The 24614-nt window shown below is 41.4% G+C and overlaps 1 protein-coding gene across 3 annotated transcripts in view; it reads right to left on the bottom strand.

Moving 5' to 3' along the window:
• The window catches only part of LOC118913774 (cytochrome b5 reductase 4), a 94134-nt gene that overhangs the window by 45697 nt on the left and 23823 nt on the right, over window positions 1-24614 (bottom strand). For all 3 annotated transcript variants that reach the window (XM_036888013.2, XM_036888011.2, XM_036888012.2), the window contains exons 3-4: window positions 22166-22266; window positions 12129-12210 (exon numbers count right to left, since the gene is read on the bottom strand). In XM_036888013.2, the coding sequence (XP_036743908.1) occupies window positions 12129-12210; window positions 22166-22266 (183 nt within the window). The remainder of the gene's footprint in view (window positions 1-12128; window positions 12211-22165; window positions 22267-24614) is intronic.

The following is a 24614-nucleotide window of genomic DNA, read 5'->3' as shown; positions in this document are numbered from 1 at the left end:
ATATCCACCTTCCCTTATTACTACAAAAGGTTGATATCATGTAACCATCAGAGGTGAGCTGTCCTCTTACCAGGGATCTTAGTAGGCACAAAACCCAAAATGTACCAAGCTATGTTCCTTTTACAACTTAATGGTGCCAGGAGACTCCTTGGCTGGCTACAGTGTGTTTAACAGCCATTTTTCTCTAGAAATTCTTCCCTATCTCTAAGTGGAACTCCTTCTAACATAACTGAGGCTTAATCCTTGCTTTTGTTTCAAAAGTTATATACTCATTTCTCAACTCTCATTTCTCAACTCTTACACAATTTAGTAATTTCTATATTTCTAAACTCTCTTTACCTTTTACTTTCCTCTATTCATCTTTGTAATCATCTGTAAATTATATACATCTCTCTAACTTCAAGGCCCAGAATTACCCCTTCCCTACAACAGTTTGCTAGTAGGATTAAAGATTTAATAGTTCAAACACATATACTGAAAAAGTCCAGGATTAAAAAGTTTTAGAAGTACCAGAGTGTATACTTAACACCTGATCAGTTTTTTTCCCATTATACATTTTGTAAATCACAGCATAAAGTGCATTTTTACAGTTTGTATTTTTCCCTAAGTAGGCTATACGTGTCATTTTTTATTCAATTCTCCTATTTATCAGTTATTTTCCATTCCTGTCATATCTTCTGGGGGCTTAATCACTTTCCTTATTTGGAATCACCTGCACATGAATATATGCATGTTCAGAAATCATCTTCCTCTGAAAACAAATACTAACCTTAACCAAACATTGGTCAGTCATATCCATACAGCAATAAATACTTCCTGTTCAGGGTTGCATCTGCCCCCTGACCAGGGACTTCTCACCCCCTATTTTCAATTACCTTTCCCTTATATCCTTCTGGCAGGAATCACTCAGACCAACTGACAGTAGCAAAGGCAAATTAAGGCAGCCCCTGACTGAGATAGCAAATTTGCTCCTTCAGTAAAGTGCACTTCACCTTGATACCCTGCCTCTTTCTCTTTCCACTAATTAACACTCTTGCTTCTCCCCTACCGGTTATGCTCTGAACTTGTGTTTTGCCCACCCACTTGAGCCCAGACTGTCCCCATTTTCCAATGAGGAAAATCAAGATTCTAGAAGACAGAACTTTGACTATACAGAAGCTGAATGACCAGCTGATGGCCAGCCCATCCAATAGTTGTCTTAGCTACATACCAGCTTAACATACACATGCCATTAATACCATCATTTTTTAAGAATAAAAACCTAATTCATACACAAGGGTTTCTCTATTTCAGCAGTAGTTAACACTTTGGGCTGGATAATTCTCTGTTGTGGGAGTCTATCCTGTACGTTTTTATTTAGGGTATTTATTAGGTTTTTATTGGGTTATTTAGCAGCAAGCCTTACCTCTCCTCTATCCATTAGAATGCCAATACTTGTTTAGTTGTGACAACCCAAACTATCTCCAGACATTGCTCCCCTGGAGAGCAAAATAAACCTTGCTTAAGAACCACCAGCATATATGCAAGAGAAATAAATCATGCAAAACTGGGTAACTTTAATGAGGTGATTCTCTGCCTTACAAAAGGAAGCACTCATGAATTCTTTAACTGGTGGGTTTCTCCAATTAAGTAACTGTAGCCTTTAATTAAGGTACACAAATTCATAAGCCTCAGTATCTTCACTTTTAAACTGAGGGTGTTAGAATGGCTCTAGATGCCTCTTCCATTTCTAAGTATTCTCCTGATCTATGGTTCCAGGTGCTTAACTGTTTGAAACAATGCAAAAAAACTAAAAACACAAAGTATTAGAAATCATGATAATCTGAGGATTTTGTGCAATTCTGTAAAATTCTCAGCTACTATCCCTTCAGATTTTTTTCTTTATTAGTTTTATTTTGGTATCATTAATCTACAATTACATGAAGGACATTGTTTACTAGGCTCCCCCCTTCACCAAGTCCCCCCCACATACCCATTCACAGTCACTGTCCATCAACATAGTATGCTGCTGTAAAATCACTACTTGTCTTCTCTGTGTTGCACAGCCCTCCCCGTGCCCCCCCCCACACTATACATGTTAATCGTAATGCGCCCTTTCTTTTTTCCTGTGCATATCCCTCCCTTACCACCTATCCTCCCCAGTCCCTTTCCCTTTGGTAACTGTTAGTCCATTCTTGGGTTCTGTGCTTCTGCTGCTGTTTTGTTCCTTCAGTTTTCTTTTGTTCTTATACTCCACATATGAGTGAAATCATTTGGCACTTGTCTTTCTCCGCCTGGCTTATTTCACTGAGCATAATACCCTCTAGCTCCATCCATGTTGTTGCAAATGGTAGGATTTGTTTTCTTCTTATGCCTGAACAATATTCCATTGTGTATATGTACCACGTCTTCTTTATCCATTCACCTATTGATGGACACTTAGGTTGCTTCCATTTCTTGGCTATTGTAAATAGTGCTGTGATAAACATAGGGGTGCATCTGTCTTTTTCAAACTGGGCTGCTGCATTCTTAGGGTAAATTCCTAGGAGTGGAACTCCCGGGTCAAGTGGTATTTCTATTTTGAGCATTTTGAGGAACCTCCATACTGCTTTCCACAATGGTTGAACTAATTTACATTCCCACCAGCAGTGTCGGAGGGTTCCCCTTTCTCCACAACCTCGCCAACATTTGTTGTTGTTTGTCTTTTGGATGGTAGCCATCCTTACTGGTGTGAGATGATATCTCATTGTGGTTTTAATTTGCATTTCTCTGACAACAAGTGATGTGGAGCATCTTTTCATGTGTCTGTTGGCCATCTGAATTTCTTCTTTAGAGAACTGTCTATTCAGCTCCTCTGCCCATTTTTAAATTGGATTATTTGCTTTTTGTTTGTTGAGGTGTGTGAGCTCTTCATATATTTTGGATGTTAAGTCTTTATCGGATCTATCATTTATGAATATATTCTCCCATACTGTAGGATACCTTTTTGTTCTATTGATGGTGTCCTTTGCTGTACACAAGCTTTTCAGCTTGATATAGTCCCATTTGTTCATTTTTGCTTTTGTTTCCCTTGCCCGGGGAGATATGTTCAAGAAGAGGTCACTCATGTTTATGTCTAAGAGATTTTTGCCTATGTTTTTTTCTAAGAGTTTTATGGTTTCATGACTTACATTCAGGTCTTTGATCCATTTCGAATTTACTTTTGTGTATGGGATTAGACAGTGATCCAGTTTCATTCTCTTACATGTAGCTGTCCAGTTTTGCCAGCACCATCTGTTGAAGAGACTGTCATTTCCCCATTGTATGTCCATGGCCCCTTTATCGAATATTAGTTGACCATATATGTTTGGGTTAATGTTTGGAGTCTCTATTCTGTTCCATTGGTCTGTGGCTCTGTTCTTGTGCCAGTACCAAATTGTCTTGATTACTGTGGCTTTGTACTAGAGCTTGAAGTTGGGGAGTGAGATCCCACCCAATTTATTCTTCCTTCTCAGGATTGCTTTAGCTATTCGGGGTCTTTGGTGTTTCCATATGAATTTTTGAACTATTTGTTCCAGTTCATTGAAGAATGCTGTTGGGAGTTTGATAGGGATTGCATCGAATCTGTATATTGCTTTGGGTAGGATGGCCATTTTGACGATATTAATTCTTCCTAGCCAGGAGCATGGGATGACTTTCCATTTGTTAGTGACCTCTTTAATTTCTCTTAAGAGTGTCTTAGAGTTTTCAGGGTATAGGTCTTTCACTTGCTTGGTTAGGTTTATTCCTAGGTATTTTATTCTTTTTGATGCTATTGTGAATGGAATTGTCTTCCTGATTTCTCTTTCTATTAGTTTATTGTTAGTGTATAGGAAAGCCACAGATTTATGTGTGTTAATTTTGTATCCTGTAACTGCTGAATTCTGATATTAGCTCTAGTAGTTTCGGAGTGGAGTCTTTAGGGTTTTTTATGTACAAAATCATGTCATCTGCAAATAGTGACAGTTTAACTTCTTCTTTACCAATCTGGATTCCTTGTATTTCTTTGTTTTGTGTAATTGCCATGGCTAGGACCTCCAGTACTATGTTGAATAACAGTCGGGAGACTGGGCATCCCTGTCTTGTTCCCGATCGCAGAGGAAAAGCTTTCAGCTTCTCGCTGTTCAGTACGATGTTGGCTGTGGGTTTATCATATATGGCCTTTATTACGTTGAGGTACTTGCCCTCTATACCCATTTTGTTGAGAGTTTTTATCATGAATGGATGTTGAATTTTGTCAAATGCTTTTTCAGCATCTATGGAGATGATCATGTGGTTTTTGTCTTTCTTTTTGTTGATGTGGTGGATGATGTTGATGGATTTTCGAATGTTGTACCATCCTTGCATCCCTGGGATGAATCCCACTTGGTCGTGGTATATGATCCTTTTGATGTATTTTTGAATTCGGTTTGCTAATATTTTGTTGAGTATTTTTGCATCTATGTTCATCAGGGATATTGGTCTGTAGTTTTCTTTTTTGGTGGGGTCTTTGCCTGGTTTTGTATTAGGGTGATGTTGTCTTCATAGAATGAGCTTGGGAGTATTCCCTCCTCTTCTATTTTTTGGAAAACTTTAAGGAGAATGGGTATTATGTCTCCTTTGTATGTCTGATAAAATTCCGAGGTAAATCCATCTGGCCCGGGGGTTTTGTTCTTTGGTAGTTTTTTGATTACCGCTTCAATTTCGTTGCTGGTAATTGGTCTGTTTAGATTTTCTGTTTCTTTCTGGGTCAGTCTTGGAAGGTTGTATTTTTCTAGGAAGTTGTCCATTTCTCCTAGGTTTCCCAGCTTGTTAGCATATAGGTTTTCATAGTACTCTTTAATAATTCTTTGTATTTCTGTGGGGTTCGTCATGATTTTTCCTTTATCGTTTCTGATTCTGTTGATGTGTGTTGACTCTCTTTTCCTCTTAATAAGTCTGGCTAGAGGCTTATCTATTTTGTTTATTTTCCCAAAGAACCAGCTCTTGGTTTCATTGATTTTTGCTATTGTTTTATTCTTCTCAATTTTATTTATTTCTTCTCTGATCTTTATTATGTCTCTCCTTCTGCTGACCTTAGGTCTCATTTGTTCTTCTTTTTCCAATTTCGATAATTGTGACATTAGACCATTCATTTGGGATTGTTCTTCCTTCTTTAAATATGCCTGGATTGCTATATACTTTCCTCTTAAGACTGCTTTTGCTGTGTCCCACAGAAGTTGGGGCTTTGTATTGTTGTTGTCGTTTGATTCCATATATTGCTGGATATCCATTTTAATTTGGTCATTGATCCATTGATTATTTAGGAGCGTGTTGTTAAGCCTCCATGTGTTTGTGAGCCTTTTTGCTTTCTTTGTACAATTTAGTTCTAGTTTTATACCTTTGTGGTCTGAAAAGTTGGTTGGTAGGATTTCAATCTTTTGGAATTTACTGAGGCTCTTTTTGTGGCCTAGTATGTGGTCTATTCTGGAGAATGTTCCATGTGCACTTGAGAAAAATGTGTATCCTTTTGCTTTTGGATGTAGAGTTCTGTAGATGTCTATTAGGTCCATCTGTTCTAGTGTGTTGTTCAGTGCTTCTGTGTCCTTAATTATTTTCTGTCTGGTGGATCTGTCCTTTGGAGTGAGTGGTGTGTTGAAGTCTCCTAGAATGAATGCATTGCATTCTATTTCCTCCTTTAATTCTGTTAGTATTTGTTTCACATATGTTGGTGCTCCTGTATTGGGTGCATATATATTTATAATGGTTATATCCTCTTGTTGGACTGAGCCATTTATCATTATGTAATGTCCTTCTTTATCTTTTGTTACTTTCTTTATTTTGAAGTCTATTTTGCCTGATACTAGTATTGCAACACCTGCTTTTTTCTCTCTGTTGTTTGCATGAAATATCTTTTTCCATCCCTTGACTTTAAGTCTGTGCATGTCTTTGGGTTTGAGGTGAGTCTCTTGTAAGCAGCATATGGATGGGTCTTGCTTTTTTATCCATTCTATTACTCTGTGTCTTTTGATTGGTGCATTCAGTCCATTTACATTTAGGATGATTATTGAAAGGTATGTACTTATTGCCATTGCAGGCTTTAAGTTTGTGGTTACCAAAGGTTCAAGGTTAGCTTCTTTACTATCTTACTGTCTAACTTAACTCGCTTATTGAGCTATTATAAACACAGTCTGATGATTCTTTATTTCTCTCCCTTCTTATTCCTTCTCCTCCCTTCTTCATATGTTGGGTGTTTTGTTCTGTGCTCTTTTTAGGAGTGCTCCCATCTAGAGCAGTCCCTGTAAGATGCCCTGTAGAGGTGGTTTGTGGGAGGCAAATTCCCTCAACTTTTGCTTGTCTGGGAATTGTTTAATCCCTCCTTCATATTTAAATGATAATCACACTGGATACAGTATTCTTGGTTTGAGACCCTTCTGTTCCATTGCATTAAGTATATCATACCATTCTCTTCTGGCCTGTAGGGTTTCTGTTGAGAAGTTTGATGATAGCCTGATGGGTTTTCCTTTGTAGGTGACCTTTTTTTTCTCTCTGGCTGCCTTTAATACTTTGTCCTTGTCTTTCATCTTTGCCATTTTAGTTATTATGTGTCTTGGTGTTGCCCTCCTTGGATCCCCTGTCATGGGAGTTCTTTGTACCTCTGTGATCTGAGAGGCCATTTCCTCCCCTAGTTTGGGGAAGTTTTCAGCAATTATTTCTTCAAAGACACTTTCTATCCCTTTTTCTCTCTTTTCTTCTTCTGGTACCCTTATAATGTGGATATTGTTCCATTTCGATTGGTCACACAGTTCTCTTAAAATTCTTTCATTCCTGGAGATCCTTTTATCTCTCTCTGCATCAGCTTCTCTGCGTTCCTGTTCTCTGTTTTCTAGTCCATTAATGGTCTCTTGCATCTCATCCATTCTGTTTTGAAGTCCTTCCAGAGATTGTTTTTTTCCTGTATTCTTCCTCCTCAGTTCTTGCATATTTCTCTGCAAGTCCATCAGCATGGTAATGACTTTTGTTTTGAATTCTTTTTCAGGAAGATTGGTTAAATCTATTTCCCCAGGTTCCTTCTCAGGGGAAGATGTAGAAGATGTCGAAGCTGTCTGGGTTAGTCTTGTCTGGATCAAATTTTTTTGCCTTTTCATGTTGATAGGTGCAGTGGTGTGCTATTGACACGTCTGTCAGCTGGGAGAGTCAAGACTCTTTCCACTTGGCTCCTGGACTTTCTTTACTGGGACAACTCCGTCCCCTAGTGGCTTGTGTTGGGCAATTGCATGTAGATTGGGTCTCTGTATCTTGCCCGGCTGGTATGGAGGAAGCTCCCTTGCTGTGGGCGTGGCCAGCCTCAGGCTGCTTCTCTGCTATGGCGGGGCCCCAGAGAGGTAATGGACGGGGCGCTGTTTGGCTGTTTACCTCCATGAGGGGTCTCAGAGCTGTTTTGCCCAGGGGGTTAGTGTGCCCGGAGTTCCCTGGGATTTCCAACTGCTGGACTGTGACCTGGGATGTTTCCGTCCAGCTGTGCAGTCCCTGTCCCTTTAAGACTTTCAAAAAGTACTCGCTTTTCTTTGTCACAGGGGCACCGGCTTTGGGACCCGCTCAAAGGTCTTAGTGTCCTGTTTCCCTAGTTTCCAGCACCCCACGCATATACTGTGTGTGTGCTTTGGTGCGGATGGCTGGGGCTGGGTGTTTAGCAGTCCTGGGCTCCCTCTCTCTCCCCACTCCGACTCCTCTCCTCCTGCCGGGAGCTGGGGTGAGGGGCCTCGGGTCCCGCCGGGCTGCAGCTCGTTTCTTACCCCTTTCACCAGGCACTGGGTTTTCGCAGGTGTGGGTGTGGTCTGGCTGTTGTCCTGTGTCTTCTGGTCTCTCTTTTAGGGATAGTTGTATTTGTTGTATTTTCAGAAATATATATGTTTTTGGGAGGAGATTCCCACTGTCCTACTCACGCTGCCATCTTGGCTCCGCCCCCTTCCCTTCAGATTTTACCTCTTCCTCATTCCCACTACTACTTTCTTCTGGAAATCTGATTACACGGGTAGATCTTATTCTATCCTCCATGTTTTTTGCATATTTTTCTTCTTTTTGTTTGTGCCACATTCTATATAAGTTCTCATGCTCTGTCTTGTAGTTCACTGAACTCTTCTACTATGTCTAAACTGATTATTCATGCCATATACTTTATAATTTCACCAGCTCTATTTTTCATTGCTATAAGTTATATTTGTTTTAATTCTACACAATTATTTTTAGCAGTCTCTTGTTTTTTACTCATTATTGATTCATTATTTTCCTAAATATTTCAAACATAATTATTTTTATTGTTAATGAATAATGAACTCATAAAGGTGAAATTCTACTGTTCTTTCTGCTGACTTGTTTTCTCATGTGTTACTTAATTTTTTATTGTGCACTAATAATTGTCTGATGTGTACCTGTGGGAATTTTGGAGGGTTTAAGGTTAAAAGTATATTCACTATTAAAAATGTATATATACATCTACCAAGCGGTATGGAAAACCAAGACTGAAAGACTATTTTACTTCTTGGTTTGAAGTTTCTGAAACCACATAGGTGGAATATATTTGAATTTCCAACTCTTATGTGGGCAGGAAGTAGATACAAATTCTCAGAGGAAATTTCTCTTTCCTCTCCATCACCTCATAAACATGGTTGAGGCAGACAAATACCTTTACATCTCCCTTTGTTGTTGGGCAGATTTTTTTTCAAGCCTTCTGTGGGCATAAGCACTGACTGCTTGTAACCTTTTGTTACATATGTCCACATGGCCTGATCCTCTGGGTGGTATGCTAGGTGATATAAATGGCCTGGGGCTGGCCAAATCCAGGTGTGCCTTACTGATGGACACACTGGAAGACAGTCCCTCCATTGAAGGTTTAGTTCTCTGGGGCACTGGTTGCACAAGAATGATCTCTTCTAACAAAACATGTAGTATAGTCATAAATCACATACTCTCTTTGGCATGCATATAGTTTTTGTCCCCTTACACCATATAAGCAGTTCCCTCCCTGTCTGTGACAGTGGTCTGCAACCTCTTCCAGCCAGCCACTCCTGAATAGCTGTAGGTAAGTCCCAGGAAACCCTCAGCTCTTGCACACTGTCTCTGGGTCTTTCTTTTGGTTTCTCAAGCCCTTTCCCATCACAACCTGCCCACCTGTGTGTGGGACTGGTTGTGATCACACACTTTCCCATTTCACTGATTATATAGACCTTCAAAAGTCCAGGCCATAGGCAGGGATTTCAGTTCCAATTCTGGCTTTTAGAGGCCCAAAATCTGGTCTTCCGTCCCCTATGTGTTCATTAAAATTCCTGTGTGACTCTGAGTTCCAAGAATATGAACAAGTGCTAAGAGGAAACAGAGGCTTCAGATTCAGTTTATCACTGTGGATTGCTGCTTCTACCAACTCTTTTTTGGCGGGGGACACAGTCAGGGAGATATCTGGGGATTTCTTTGTGAACTAATGTAATCTGCTCATTTTAAATGGTGTTTATTGTTTTTGATGAAGCATTTTGAGGATTATGTCTTTCATTTCCAGGGAGGAAGAAAAGAAACCAGAAAAGTCCTTTTACTAATTTCATGTCTCCTATGAAACAGAAGCCTCAGGAGCCTGGCATGCTTTCTGATCACCCTGAATGGTACCACAGAATAACACATACTTTAGAACCAAACTGTATAAATAAGACAACAAATGTTCAGGACAAGGTAAAATTAGTCATTTACAGATTTTAGTTATGATTCTATCCTCTGTTGGCAGTGAACCAATTAATTTAGAAGTCAATTAAGAGGACAAGGGGATTGGTTTACAAAAGCAAACTGGTTTGGAAGAATTCCAGACACTGAAGTTCAACCTAGTTTGCTTTTGGTATATACACATATTGCTTATTTGTTTTGTGGCCACATGAAGAAAAAGAATCCTTTTTGAGCATTTATTTCATTCATCATGCAAAGAACTTTACTTATATTGATTCTTACCCCTATGAATCATTGTATAGGTTAAAAAGGTACAGCTCAGAGATAGAAACTGGCCCAAAGACTGCACAGCCAACAGGCCATGGAGCTAAGGTTCAAATTTAGGTAAGTCTGTGCTTTTTCCATACTGCTGGTGGAGGCCTCTGGTAATAAGAACCCTGAATTACAAAATTCACCGAACTAAATAACAGTAGAAGACTCAGGTTGAACAAGCCAATTTATTCCTAATTTGGGTTTCAAAGTCAGGGGTTACTCAAAAGAAATGACTATCATCCCATCCATAGTGAAAGATTAGGCCAAGTATTCCTGCTACTCTTATTACATGTCTAAACTTTTCCAAGGATGTTCCTATGAAAAAAGCTTAGGAGGTAAAGAAGTGGTCTCCAGAACACCCAGATTACAGAACCTCAGGTCAGAAGGTAAGGGGAAGAAATGGGTTGTATTTTTAAAGTAGTTTAAAATCAGGACAGGAGTTTTCTATGGTAGAGGGGCAAGGAGTGGAAAAGTTTAAGGCAAATGGAAAAGAAAGGTGAGAGGGAAAATTTCACTGTATAACTTTATGTTTTCAGATTTCTAAGTCATGTGAATGTATTACATATTCAAAAATTAAATTCTAAAAAGAAGTCTAGAAGTCAACTCTAAGTGTTATAGATAATCTGTCTATTTAACAAAAGAATACAAAACACTAATGAAAACTGTTAGGCAGGAAAACAGATATGATTGGGGTGGAGAGAGAATAAGGCCAATAAAACCCACTAAAAGGGACTCAAAGAGTTAACCAGTTAAAACTAGAGCCAGGAAAGATTCACAGAGTTAATAAGTTAATCAGTTGAAGCTCCAAAGGCAGGAGCAACTTGGAATGTCCAACTATTCCCCAGATAAAGAAAAGTGTCTGAGCACAGCCCATGTCCTCACTGTGTCAGTTAGATCATGCCATTGTAAGATTTACTTTAGCCTGCTAATAGGCCCAGCTTGTTCTTTAACTTAACCTTTCTGCTGCTTTTTCCTCCTCCAGCCCCTAATCAAGTAATTTGCAACCTGGGCAGGAGACAAGCATCATGATTAATTTAGTAAACAAGCCCAGCTATAAACAGCATAGTAAAAACAGGAAAAATTCCATCATAAAGTTAAGACTGCATTTCAAAACCCAAAGTTAAGAAGTAAGATTCTTAACATATTCTTTAACAAACAGACAATAACTCGGCCCACCTTGGGGGCAGGGCAAGTGGTCTCGATTGATATACTCCCAGAGAGAAGCTGCTATACTAGAGAGGAACCAGATCAGTACATTTCTTATGTTAAGTTAATTTTGCAGAATTACCTAGAGGACTGATAACAGAAGAGATGTAATGTCTTTCATCAAAGATAAATATCTTAAGACCACTTGACAAGTTCACACCCCTAGCCCTTTGTCACATTCCTGAAAAATCCTTAAAAGGGGGAACCCCTAATCTTTCAGCATGCCTCTTCTCTGAGGTAGCCCACACTCCCCTTTCTTTTTGCCTTAAATAAAACTTTCTCCCAACCTTTCAGGGAGCACCTCTCTGAGGTTGCCCGCACATTCTCTCTCTTTAAATAAAACTTAAACCTTTCAGGGCACGTCTCCTGCCTGAGGTCACTCACATTTTTTCTCTCTTTAAGTGTGTAACTTTAAATAAAACTTTTACTCTGCTTCACTATTGTGTCTCTGCCCTCCAATTCTTTGTTGCAGTGTGGATAAGAACTGTGGAAAATAAAAATGTCCCCCTAACAAAAACTAAAGTTATTCCTCACAATGTGAGGGGCTGAAGCAGTTTTAGACATAAAAATAGGACACAAAGCTCTCTGTAAAGTTAGCCTCAGATTCTAGTCACTTACTAACTTCTGAGAAACTAAAGGAAAAAATATAAAGCTCCCTTTTTATAATCTACTTTTCTGTGAAAACCTGTTTCCTTACTCCTGCTCTGGTGTACCTGATCTGAGACCCATAACAACATTATAAATATTCTCTCAAAACATGTCAGAATTTTAAGGTAAAGTAATTGCTTCATTCTAAGGAAGAACTAAAATTAAACCTTTAAAGTGTCTAGACCAGGAGGCTATCGAAAAGGAGAACAATACAAAGATTTAGCTGAATCTATCTATTGAAATCCACATAAAGTATGTGTGTCTCACATCAAAGCCAGTTCAGCACTGGCACCACTTACCTTTAGGAGCAGGAGGTTTAAGTGCCATTCTCCCAACCAGGCATTCTTTCAGCATGGATTCATAATTGACCCAACGATGAACCTGGGATGGGGGATATAAATAACAGAAAAGCAATATAACTCTAACACTATAAGATGCTTTAATTTTATTCTGAGCAAAGCTGAACATTCTTACCCTGCTCTGAACAACTAAGAAGCAGATTCAATTAGGCAACAAGGGAATGACAGGCAGGCAGCAAAGGGGTTGTCTAGAACTATGTCTCAGTGTTGTCTATAGACCTCTGGAGGGTTCTAACACTCTGTCAGATATCTGTAAGGTTTCGATTAATTTCAAAATAAAGATGTTATTTCCCTTTTTCACTATGTTGACTTTTGCACTGATGTTGAAAAAGCAATGCTGGGTAAAACTGCTTGCATCTTAGCACAAATTAAGGCAGTGAATTCCATCATTACATTCTGCACCATCACAGACCCAACAGGGGTCATGGGTCATTTAAGAATATCCTTTAGGAAATAGAAAAAATTATTAACTTTCTTAAATCTCAACCCTTGAGTACAGGTCTTTCTTACAATTGCTGTGTGACAGACCCGTAACTTCTCAAAAACACTTCTGCTGCAAAGATAGGCAGTTGCCCTAAGGAAAAACCCTTAGGCAACTGAACTGAGCCTTTTTCTTTCAGAAAGGCTGTTTATATGTAAAAGAATGACTGATAAACAAACTGGTTATTTAGACTTGGGTAACTGACAGACATTTTATTGAAAATGAACAAAGTGAGACTGTCACTTCAAGGAAAACAATCGATAGTATTTGTTGCCAGACTTACTAGGTGTAAGATAAATTCCAATAAATTCCGACAGAAGTAAGCAGGCGAAGAGAGGCAACAAAGGGCCAGGTAATTTATTTGAATACCCCCGGGTGAGGTTCCGTGGTCTTTCTGTCACAGGCCAGGGAAGTCATGCCCGTCCGGCAGGGCAGGCAGCAAGTTTTTAAAGAAGGCAGGGGGAGGGAGAGCAAAGGTGTACACTGGCACGAGGATTGGCTCATCTAGGGTACGTGAGGGTCTCTCATTGGCCTTTAGCCAGGTACTGGAAAGTTACCACTAATCCTTTAGCTTGGGGGAAGGATTCTAGTTGGGAGGGTTATCTGATCAGGCTCTGGAATGTGTTGTCAGACCAGAACCTGTTAGTCTCTTCGCCTCGTTTGGTGAGGCTTGAGCTTGTCCATCAGGCTCACTCCTTCCCCTGATGCCTGCAGCCTAACACTAGGGAATTAAATTAAACAACTTTTCTGGAGGGCAGCTTCTCAGTATACATTAAAAGCCGTAAAATATGAAACCCTTTTACTCAGTAATTCAGGTATTTACCAGAGAAAATATCTGCATATACACAAAGATGTGTACTAGAACACACATTATAGCACTATTTATATTAGCAAAATATTTTTGCCAATTATAAAAGACCAGTAAAAGAAAACTGTAATACAGTATTCAATGAAATACTATATAATCTGTGGGTAAAATTGTAGTATTTCCAGAATATCTCGCCTGGCTTTAGTACATCTGCATATCAGTAGGCATTCAGAGGTGGAGAGAAGTATGGCTTTAGTGGATTTGCATCTTTCCTCAGGGGTGGAGAGAAGTTCACCTCCATATTAATGGGTGATTACCTGGACAAGGAGGGCTTATCTGTACCTGAGAGGTGAGGGGAGGGCTGGTTTTCCTTCTGCTGGAGCAGGAAAGAGAGACGGCCCCGGACTGCAATTTATAAGCAATAAATGGGTTTTAAACTTTATTTCTCCCTTTGACTGATTTCAGTTTTTAGAGGTATTTTGCCCTGGGATTTCCTCTCCCCGGACTTACATCTGGCGGTAGTTGACAGGATTCCTCTGACTGCCAAAATTTGTCATAATGGGTGCAACCTTTGGGAGGGCCGCCCCTAGAAATGATGGGGAGAAGTGGCGCTTATGCCAAGGGACGTGTGTCTACACTCGTGTGGTCATGGAGGCGTCACCACCACTGCTGGCTGCACTGACCCCGGCCCGTGGCCCGAGCCTAAGGCTACTGCTTCTGCCACTGCTGCTGCTCCTGCTGCCGGCCGCAGCCTGGTCACAACTATGGAAAAGAGCAGAGATCTGGGTCACCTTGATAAAGAAGCAACTGGCTGCTGTGTACCACGCTTTACTGGCTACGGAGCCCATTGCGGGAACAGCTCCGACCAAGGTAATAACCACCTATCCCATCGCAGGATGGGTGAGAGAATGGACCCAAAGGCCATGGAGTGGCACAGACACCTACCGTATATCATGTGACTGGCCATTTGCCTTTGGCATCCCCAGGGAATGATGAAGCAGATGCATTGGCCCAGGTGCGCTGGTATAAGTATGGGGAGAGGAAATCCCAGGGCAAAATACCTCTAAAAACCAAACTCAGTCAAAGGGAGAAATAAAGTTTAAAATCCGTTTATTAGTCACAAACTACAGTCCGGGCCCTTATCTCTCTCCTGCTCCAGCAGAAGCAAAACAGGCCCTCCCCTTCACCTCTCAGGTACAGATAAGCCCTCCTGCCTGGGTATTTATCCACTGATATGGAGATGAACTGCTCTCCACCCCTGAGGAATGATGCAAATGCACTAAAGCCATACTGCTTTCTACCTCTGAACGCCTATTCATATGCAGACATACTAAAGCCAGGTGAGATATTCTGGACATATTACAATTTTACCTACAGCTGGCTAGAAGAAAAGCCTGCCTCTGATGTGGCCCAATAGCTACTACACCAGCGTTTGTTGCACACAGGGCAAAAGACAATGTGGGCTGTAGCCTGTCAGTGGGGCTTGCCACTGACCTCTGAAGAAATCAGCTAAGCCTGGAAGGAGTGCCCTGCACGTCGTGCAGATCAGCAAACCACCAAGAGGGGCCTAGAGTGTCTCTTTGCAGACTATGGCCGGCCGCAGGTGGTTGAGAGTGATCAAGGCACCCACTTTACTGGACCTGTGTTGCAAGGATGGGTACAGCAATTAGAAATAAAATGGATGTGGCCCTGGACATTTCAACACATGACTGGCGATGGCTGGCTCTTCTGGCACCCTGGGGACAAGGCCTGGAAGCTGGCCTCCTGTGTATTCCTGGAATAACAGCAAAGTTGCCCCCCAAAATATTTGCTTCTACAGTCCTTGTGTCCTGGATGCGCCCCCTGGCTGCAGATACCACATAATGGCTGGAATGGACGAGCTTTGGACTTAATCTGCATGGGACTTTGAACCTAGCTGAATCCTCTGACTTTAGAATTATCATGATTGTGCTGCTCTTGTCAAGAAAAAGATGCTTAAAGAGAGGCTTGACTTTGTCTAATGTTCAGTAAAAGTTTTGTGAGTAATCTAGAATGGTTGTTAGGAAAGAGGAAATAAGTGTAGAAACGTATTTTGTGCCTAATGAGAGATTGTGCTGTAAAGTACATTTACTTAATCTGCATAGGCTGAATCCTCTGGCTTGAGGATTATCATGATTTTATTGCTGTTGCTGCTGTATGTCATTAGTTTGGTCGGAAAAGGGGGAATGAGTTAATTGTAAGGTGAGATTTCTGGAGGGGGGGTCTGTGGGTAAAATTGTAATATTTCCAGAATATCTAGCCTGACTTTAGTACATCTATCTGCATATCAACAGGCATTCAGAGGTGGAGAGAAGTATGGCTTTAGTGCATTTGTATCATTCCTCAGGGGTGGAGAGAAGTTCATCTCCATATCAGTGGGTAATTACCTGGGCAACGGAGGGCTTATCTGTACCTGAGAGGTGAGGGGGAGGGCCGGTTTTCCTTCTGCTGGAGCAGGAATAGAGAAGACCCTGGACTACAGTTGATAAGCAATAAGCGATTTTAAACTTTATTTCTCCGTTTGACTAATTTTGGTTTTTAGAGGTATTTTGCCCTGGGATTTCCTCTCCCTGGACTTACAAATCACTAGAATAGTCAGGTCAAATAATACTGGTATCTGAATCTTTCTCTTTGTTTCTGAGTAAATAAATATAAACTGTTAAAAAGAAAGACCCAGGCACAACATGGGGTCACTTCTGCTAGGCCAAGTCACCAAACAGGAACTTAATACCTAACCTAATTGTAGTTTCAACCTCCCCCAGAAACGTAGTCAGTCAGGAATTTTCCTGTCAGCATCAATAAGATAATGTCACATGTGTCCTCTCCATCCCCCAAAGGAATTCACCTAATAAAATGGAAAAAGCTGTCCTCATGGAAGGGGTGGTTCAGCGGGCTGCACCTATGGATGGGGAAATACTGCAGGATGTCTGTAATGGAGAGGATATTTGTCCCCCAGTGAGCATGTGGTCCGAGGCGGCTTTCCTCCTAGAGGAGTGGGCCCCTCCTCAGGACTGAGGGGAGATGGGGGTGACACCTGAGGCGGTGGTGGAGGCCCTCCACAAAATAGGGAAATCCTTTCAGAAACAGAGTGGCCTGCATGGTGGCAAGAGCAGTAGGTTGGCTATTTCTCAGTGTTAAAAAAAGGCCATGAAGGAGAAGGACATACTCCTGTGAAAAGAACAAGAGGCAGCACAAGAATTCAAGTTATGAGGTACTATGAAGGAGGTAAAGAGATGTACTGAAAATTCAGATGGTGTCAGTGCTGAGGAGCTGTGGAGGAGGTGAAGGACGTGGTGGCGGAAGCACACAGCAGAGCGGCGACAGAGCTGCCGTCAGCCTCAGAAGTGGGGGAGGATATGTCGGAGAAGGACGAGGAGATGGAGATGATGCTGGAGGCACCAACCTCTCCTCTACTGAAATCCTGCCTGGTTGTAGTCAAGAAAATAAAGACAGAGGAACACTGGGTTCCTCCAAGAGAGGTGTAGTCCCCTCCCCAGGTCGTGGAGCACTCTATGTTCTACCTCTATACACAGACGGAGCTGGTGGATTTGGGCTTCCACTTTTGGCAGAAACCCTTGGATTCCATTATCAGCCTGGCTCCTGTGCCAGGAATGGATAGTATCCTCCTGTCTGGATCAGAGATGTGAAAGTTGGCATTCTTGGTGCCTTCTTGGCAGCAACTGCATAATGCACACCAAATCAAGAGAACAATTCACTTTTCAAATGGCTCATGGCTGCTCTTTGCATTACATGGCTTTATCAGTATGATTTACCATCTTCCCCTGCTGGATGGCAGATGTTTGCCAAGCTCTACCAGGTGTTACAGTAGTTGGGCATGAAGGCCATTTATAACCCAGTAAATCATGGCCCAGACAAGGAGCTGTTTACTTTGGGGATGAGGGATACAGTGCTGCAAATGGTTCCCCCATCCCTCTTTGGGACCTTAGTAGCCATTCTTGCCCCTCACCTGGACCTGCACAGGAAACTGACTGGGCGATAGTTTTACTGAGGGGAGGGAGGGTTGAGGCACCCACCTAGAGGGACCAGGTGGGAACCAGAGGCCACACGTTGAAATATCAATTCATTGGTCCCCAGTGAATGTACAACACAGAAGCTGAATGAACACAGATCTATGGCAACTCTGTATAGTTTCCCAGGAGCCCTACTGTTATTGATGGATACTGGGGTAAGGCTATCAGAGTAAAACAAGCTCAAATACCATTGGTAACAGAGAGTCTACCCCCAAGGTAGTATACTGTGCATATTTCTCCCATCCCTGATTATATTTTCGTGATAGATATCCTGCAGGACCTGCAGCTAGAGGCCACTGCATATGCGCTTAGACTGAGAATACATGCGGTACAGGTAGTTCTGAGGGGACATGGTAAGCACCCGCCTGTAGCCTTGCCTGTGCCTCAGGAGATGACTAATACCAAACAATACAAACTGTCTGGAGGGCATAAGGAAATTGGAGAAACCCTAAAAGAACTGGTGAGGGTGGGTGTTATAGAGCCCACCCATATCCCTTTTAATTCCCCAGTATGGCCAGTGAAAAAGCCACATGGCTCCTGGTGTATGTCTGTGGATTACAGAGAGCTGAATAAAGTCACACCCCCTCTGCATGCTGCCATCCCCTCTACTGCAGCCCTCACAGATACCCTCAGTCAGGAACTAGGGACGTATCAATATGTTGTAGATCTTGCTAATGCCTTCTTTTCTATTGATATAGCACAGGAAAGTCAGGAACAGTTTGCCTTCGTATGGGAAGGACAACAGTGGACTTTCACCATCGTTCCACAGGGGTACCTCCATAATTCCACCACCTGTCGTGGACTTGTAGCCCAGGACTTGCCAGTATGGGAGAAGCTGCCAACGGTGCGGCTTTACCATTATATTGATGATGTCATGCTTACTTCTGATTCTCCTACAGACCTAGAATGTGCAACACCTAGACTGTTACAATATCTACAGGTGAAAGGATGGGCTGTGAACAGCATTTGTCAGCCAAATTCTTGGGGGTTGTCTGGTTGGGCAGAACCAAAGTTATCCCAGAAGCAGTCATAGATAAAGTCCAAGCCAACTGTGACACTGCTGTAGGAGTTTTGGGTCTTTTAGGCTACTTGACAGTGTTTATCCAGCACTTGGCACAAATTCTGAAGCCCTTATACTGTTTGGTACCAAAGGGCATCGGGTGGCACTAGGATGAGACATGTGCATCTGCTTTTACTGCTGCAAAATGGGTGGACAAGGCCATGCAGGCCCTGTGATAGACCCATTAAGGCCCTGTGAGCTGGATGTCCATGTGACCAAAGACAGTTATGGATGGGGTTTCTGGCAGCAGCTTGAACGAACTCCCCAACCTACTGTATTCTGGTCACAACTCTAAAATGGCAAAGAGGTATGGTACACCTTAATAGAATAACAATTGGCTGCCATGAACCAGTCCTTGCTGGCTATGGAGCCATTATCAGAACAGCCCCAATGAAAGTAATAACCACCTATCCCAGCACAGGGTGGGTATGAGATTGGACCCAAAAACCACAGAGTGGCATGGCACAGATGTCTACACTGGCCAAGTGGGCACACAGGTATGTGGCATACCTACAGTGGCATAGCACCCTCTCTACTAGCCTCTTGAATGGAGAACTCCAATGGCCACTAAGGCCAGTGACATATACCAGCGAAAGGCAGAAATAATTTGCTTTATAGCCTTTAGTAGCAGAGAACCCTTACTGGGAAGGAAGAGCCCCTATATCTGAACATGCATGGTACACAGATGGCTCCAGCCATGGGCAGCCCCCAGATGGAGAACCGTAACTTTCTATCCTAAGACTGAGACAATATGGATGGAAGACAGTGAGGGGAAGAGTAGCCAATGGGCTGAGTTCAGGCACTATGGCTCGTGATCACCCAGGAGGAGCCATCCCCACGAGTTGTTTTGCACTGACAGCTGGGCCGTCTAGTGATGCTTGACTCTGTGTACAACATGGTACCATGCCAACTGGTTGGTTACAGCATATCATGTGACTGGCCATTTGCTGCTGGCATCCCCAAGAAATGATGAAGCAGATGAACTGGCCCAGGTACACTGGCTAGAAGGAAAGCCTGCCTCTGCTATGGCCCAATGGTTAGTTACATCAGTGTTTGTGGCATGAGGAGCAGAAGACAATGTGGGCTATAGCCCATCAGTGGGGCCTGCCTTTAACCTTTGAAGAAGTCAGCAGAAAATGGCAGGAGTACAATGTATGCTCTAAAAGGGACTTACACCGAGTACCACAGCAACCTGGGACAATAGCTAAGTGGGTGATACCCTTTGTCAGGTGGCAGATACACTACTATATTGGGCCTCTGCCCATATCAGAAGGGTACTGATATGCCATGACTTGTGTGGGGCACAGTTACTATAATACCCACCCACAGTTCTGGTTGCTTTTCCTGTGCATTGTGCAGACCAGGAAATGACCAAAAAAGGTCTAGAGCATCTCTTTGCAGCCTATGGCTGAGCACAGGTAATTGAAAGAGATCAAGTTACCCACTTTACTGGACACACCCTACAAGAATGGGTGTAACAATTAGAGATAAAATGGAAGTTTCATGTACCATATAATCCTACTGAGGCAGGCATGATAGAGAGGTACAATGCTTTGTTAAAATCCAGCCTGAAATCAGATACTAATAGTCTATGGGGATGGTCAGTACACTTATGTACAGTGCTACAACGTTTGAATGAGGAGCCTCACAAGGGTGCATTAAGCCCTGTAGATATGCTAGCACACATTGCTGCCTCCCCTATACAACTGCAAATACAAACTAAGGAGGAATTGTTGAAGCTGGAGTTTGGCCATCAGAATAATATCTTGCTGCCAGCACCGACTACAATAAAATAAACCCCAGAGACTCCATTCAGTGGACATAGCCTTGGATGTTTCAACACATGGACCAGTGATGGCTGGCCTTCCTGGCACCTTAGGGACAAGGCCTGGAGGCTGGCCTCCTGTGTATTTCTGGAATAACAGCAGAATGGCCCCCAAAGATCATAAGCAGGAAGGTAAGATCATCGTACCAGGGAGTTTCATTATATTCTTATAGCCAGTGCATGCACCTACAGTAGCACTATACACAGACCCCTGTAACCCCCACAGAGAAAGCGGTAAAGATATAGGTATACTAGACCCAGATGGGACCTCCTTCCTGCTACAGTCTTATCACAGGACCACTCTTTTGCATGCATCCTACCTGATGGACAAGATATGCCTATGTTGGTGTCATTAAAACATGTTATCTTATCATCCTTAAGTTTAATCTCCTCTAACGTCTTTGTGGACTGGGCACACACCCTAGCAAAAATGGCCAACACATCTGCTTGCTGGGTGTGCATGGGGCTCGCTACCACTTGTGCTACCAGTTTCCTGGGGAAAGTGTGAGGCATGAACTCATCTGAGCAGACCTGGTTTGAATACAACTGGAATGACCACTTTGTGGCAATCAATCTCCTCAGGCTTGAGGACACCTTTTATCATCATAGTTCTGTTGTTATCTGTATCCTAGTATGTTGTTGTGACCTCTATTGCTGTTGTGGAATCTGGTTACAATATTCTAGCTTTATCACACAGGGACCATCATGGAAGAGTGAGGATGTATAGATTGTGAGGTGAGAATCCTAGAGGGGTAGAGTGGAGAAAATGGAAGTTCCTATGGACAGGATGCTCATCTGACCCTAATCTACATGCCCAATGTACACATGCAGTGATGTAATAATTAGCCTACTGTGTAGGCACATGCTTACATATGTGTTGGTAATGAGCCATTATTGTTTGTGTTGCTGTATAAAGACCTCCACAAGTGCTGTGTGCAGGGGCAGAGGCAGATTGCAGACCTGTCAGATGTGGACATGATTCTAGCATTTGACCTGCTATATCAAGAACTGAAATTTGGTATAAGCCCTTTTACCCCCAACATTCTGCTGCTATTTGGTCTCACCAAATCCAGAGTGAACTTGCCTGGAGTTGAAACCCTTTGGTACTACAGTTGTGACATATAGGTAAATTTCTATTATTCTCAAGATTGCTGTTTCAAAATAACAGTTCAACCAATTGATGGTAGCTAATATATTCTACATGGCTTTTAAATAGTATGAGAGCTAATGCTTGTTTCTAATTAATATAAGGAGAAAACTGTTTTAATTATCTTTTGACATACACATAATCTCTGGTATCACTCTAAGAAAAGTAAGTTTTCGCTTCATTGATCATCTAACTATCTATATGATATGTAGATTCAGTACAGAAAGACAGACTGATTATATAATGATCCCCAAATGAAAGAAAACTAAGAGCAAAGAAGCTAAGTGATTTGTTTTTTCTTGTAATTGTTACTGCCTCCTGTAAATTAATCATCACCATCAAAATTGATCAAAATGAATAAAGATTTACCAACAAAAGAATAGACTCCTAGCCATAGATTTGAAACCACCTCTAAAATTTTAGGAGAACAAGTCAAAGGCAAATTAAATGAATAGTTGTTACATATGAGCATCTTGCCACACACTACAAAATTCAAGACAACACATGTGAAATTTATGCAACCATTTTATTTTGTTCTAAACTGTCACCCTGTTAAATCTAAGAACATCCTTCTACTGTAATACTAGGATTACTTTCAGCATCTTACCTGATCAAAAAGGTCAGTACCATCTGATCCTGCTGCCCTCATTAGTTCATCTTCTCCACCCGGATGATACTCCATGTATGGGCTGACATTATAAACAAACCCTATATCAAAGCAAGGAGAAATAATACCCTAAATGAACTTAAAAACTGTACAAACTAGAAATGTAAGTTGCAATGAAGTTTTCCAAATACATCCTATTTAACAAATCATTATTCCTTTGAAGTATTAAGAATATTAAAGGTCTGAGATCTCAACATACTTGTAAGCTAAGTTAGCTTGCCAGTTTCAGGGATCTAAGCAGAAAACATGAGACTCTGAGGTCAGAGACAAAAGACAGGCTAGTATTCACATCAATAGCAGTAGGTAGACCATCAGCATTTGCATCAGTTCCCTGAACCCCAGTTCCCACAGAGCTTTGTGAAGAGGGCCAAACAATACCAGTACAATCAATGTAATGCATTACAGGAGAGAACTGAGCTTAGGAAACTGGAGTCTTTTATAATGAGCTGTAAGTATGTCTGCTCTTTGTTCCGGAGGTCACAATTATCTGAAATATAATGAACAGCAACAAACCTGGCCTTTGCTATAAAGGGAGGTACTAGCTGTGCCATCCAAGGTTGTTCACTAGCAAACAACCCTGAAAGGACTGTCGAGAATAAAGATAGTTTTGCCCCTGTTTGCAGATGTGCAGATATGCAAAAGACCTATAGAGAACCGCCTCCCAATGCAAATAAATAAAACACTGTATATAATTTTTAAATGTTCTCTCTCTCTAATATTTCCACTCTATCATCCTCTACTCTCATTAGTTCATCTTAGTTCACAGATTTGAAACCACCTCTAAAATTTTAGTAGAACAAGTCCTGCTAGCCGGATCTGATGAAAAAGAAACAAGCTTTCATCCATGTGTCTGATCATCTCAGCAAGGCTGGGGAGTGGTGACTGGGCTGCTTAGGCATTTTCTATGAAAGCAAGAACAATTCTTCTCTGCACTTTCCCAAAGAGCAAAGATTATTGTTTGGATCTTAATAATTATCTTATCTTCCCAAAATATTTATTTCTTCTGTTCATATATTTAACTATATCTTTAACATTTAAGAAAGAGGAGTAGGGCACAACAAATGAGAATAGCTCAAGGAGCAGCCCTTCCAAGGACAGGAGTTGCCCCTTTTTAGTCCTTTACTTTAAAACTTTAGATAGTAGACAAATCCAGCCCAAAGTCACCTCAATAGTGCAATGAGAACAGCTGGTTTTCTTATATCCAGGACTATTCCCTCTTTATATGATGTTTGCCATTAAATAGCCTCAGATAACTTAAAAGGTTCATCCCATATAACAACCTTGGAAGGAAAGAAAAGGTTGGATTTCAGACCCACCAGTTTATTTTTAGAAAATAAACAACCAATCCAGACTTCTTTATAATATTGCTTAAAGGTAATTTAGGCAATGAAAAGAAGTATAATCAGAAAATCTCTCTTTCGCAAACCTCCAAGTAAGTCTGGAGGAAAAAAAAACTAGTGGAGTCCCCCTCTTTTCACCACCCCCCAACACCCTTCCCCATCAATTACATAAGGAATTTTTCCTATTGTTAAATGTTCCAAAATCCATGGACCACAAATGTCAGAGGTACTGATTAGGATCAGAGTTATTCCCAGTAGGCTTTTTAAAACAGAGAATGTCTTCCAAACAAAAGAATTCCAAATTTTCTCTATAACCAAACCTTGACTAGAGTTCTAGAGTTTCACAAGAACATGAAATCTACAACACATGATCAACTAACCTGTGATATAATTTCATGTTTCATCAACTAGCAAGAAGATAAACAGGTAGATCTAAATAGGTAGAGAAACAGATTAATACCTATCCATGATCAGCATACAAATCCTGACATGTCTCACATGTGTTCTTTGCTGCCTCCCAGCCCTTTAGATCGACCCTGACCCTCTCATGATCTTACTTTCCTTTCTGACAGACTAGAATCACTCGGGTCCTGAAGAACTTCTCATCCTCTTAAAACAGACAAAACTAGGAATGATTATAAAATCTCTCGGTATAAGGAATTAAGACTGTTAGTACCTCAGCCCCCAAAATGTTAAATTCAGCTACACTTTGGCAGTGTCAGTAATTCGCTAATTATGAGCCTTAAATCCAGCCTCAAAATGCAACTGATGAATTTCCTCTGGTCCAGATGCTGTTCCTTCCTCCCCCTTTTCTCTTCCCTTCTTTCCTTTTCAAAAGTATTTCCTAACAACTAAAACTTGGACTCCTCAATGTGTCAGAAGAAAACAAATGCAAAGAACCTAATTTTACCCTTTTTCTTCATTCTGTATTGTATTCTGTTTGTATTGTACGCGGCTTTTAGACAATAATCTCTCATGTGCAAGCTTCTAATCTCCCTGAGTTCTTACCACCTGGTTCTTTGAAACTAATTTTATAACATTCTAAATTT

This window comes from Manis pentadactyla, chromosome 12 (assembly GCF_030020395.1).
Source record: "Manis pentadactyla isolate mManPen7 chromosome 12, mManPen7.hap1, whole genome shotgun sequence".
Taxonomy (NCBI): Eukaryota; Metazoa; Chordata; class Mammalia; order Pholidota; family Manidae; genus Manis; species Manis pentadactyla.
Note: the sequence above shows the minus strand (reverse complement) of the source record. Positions and strands in the feature narration are given on the sequence as shown.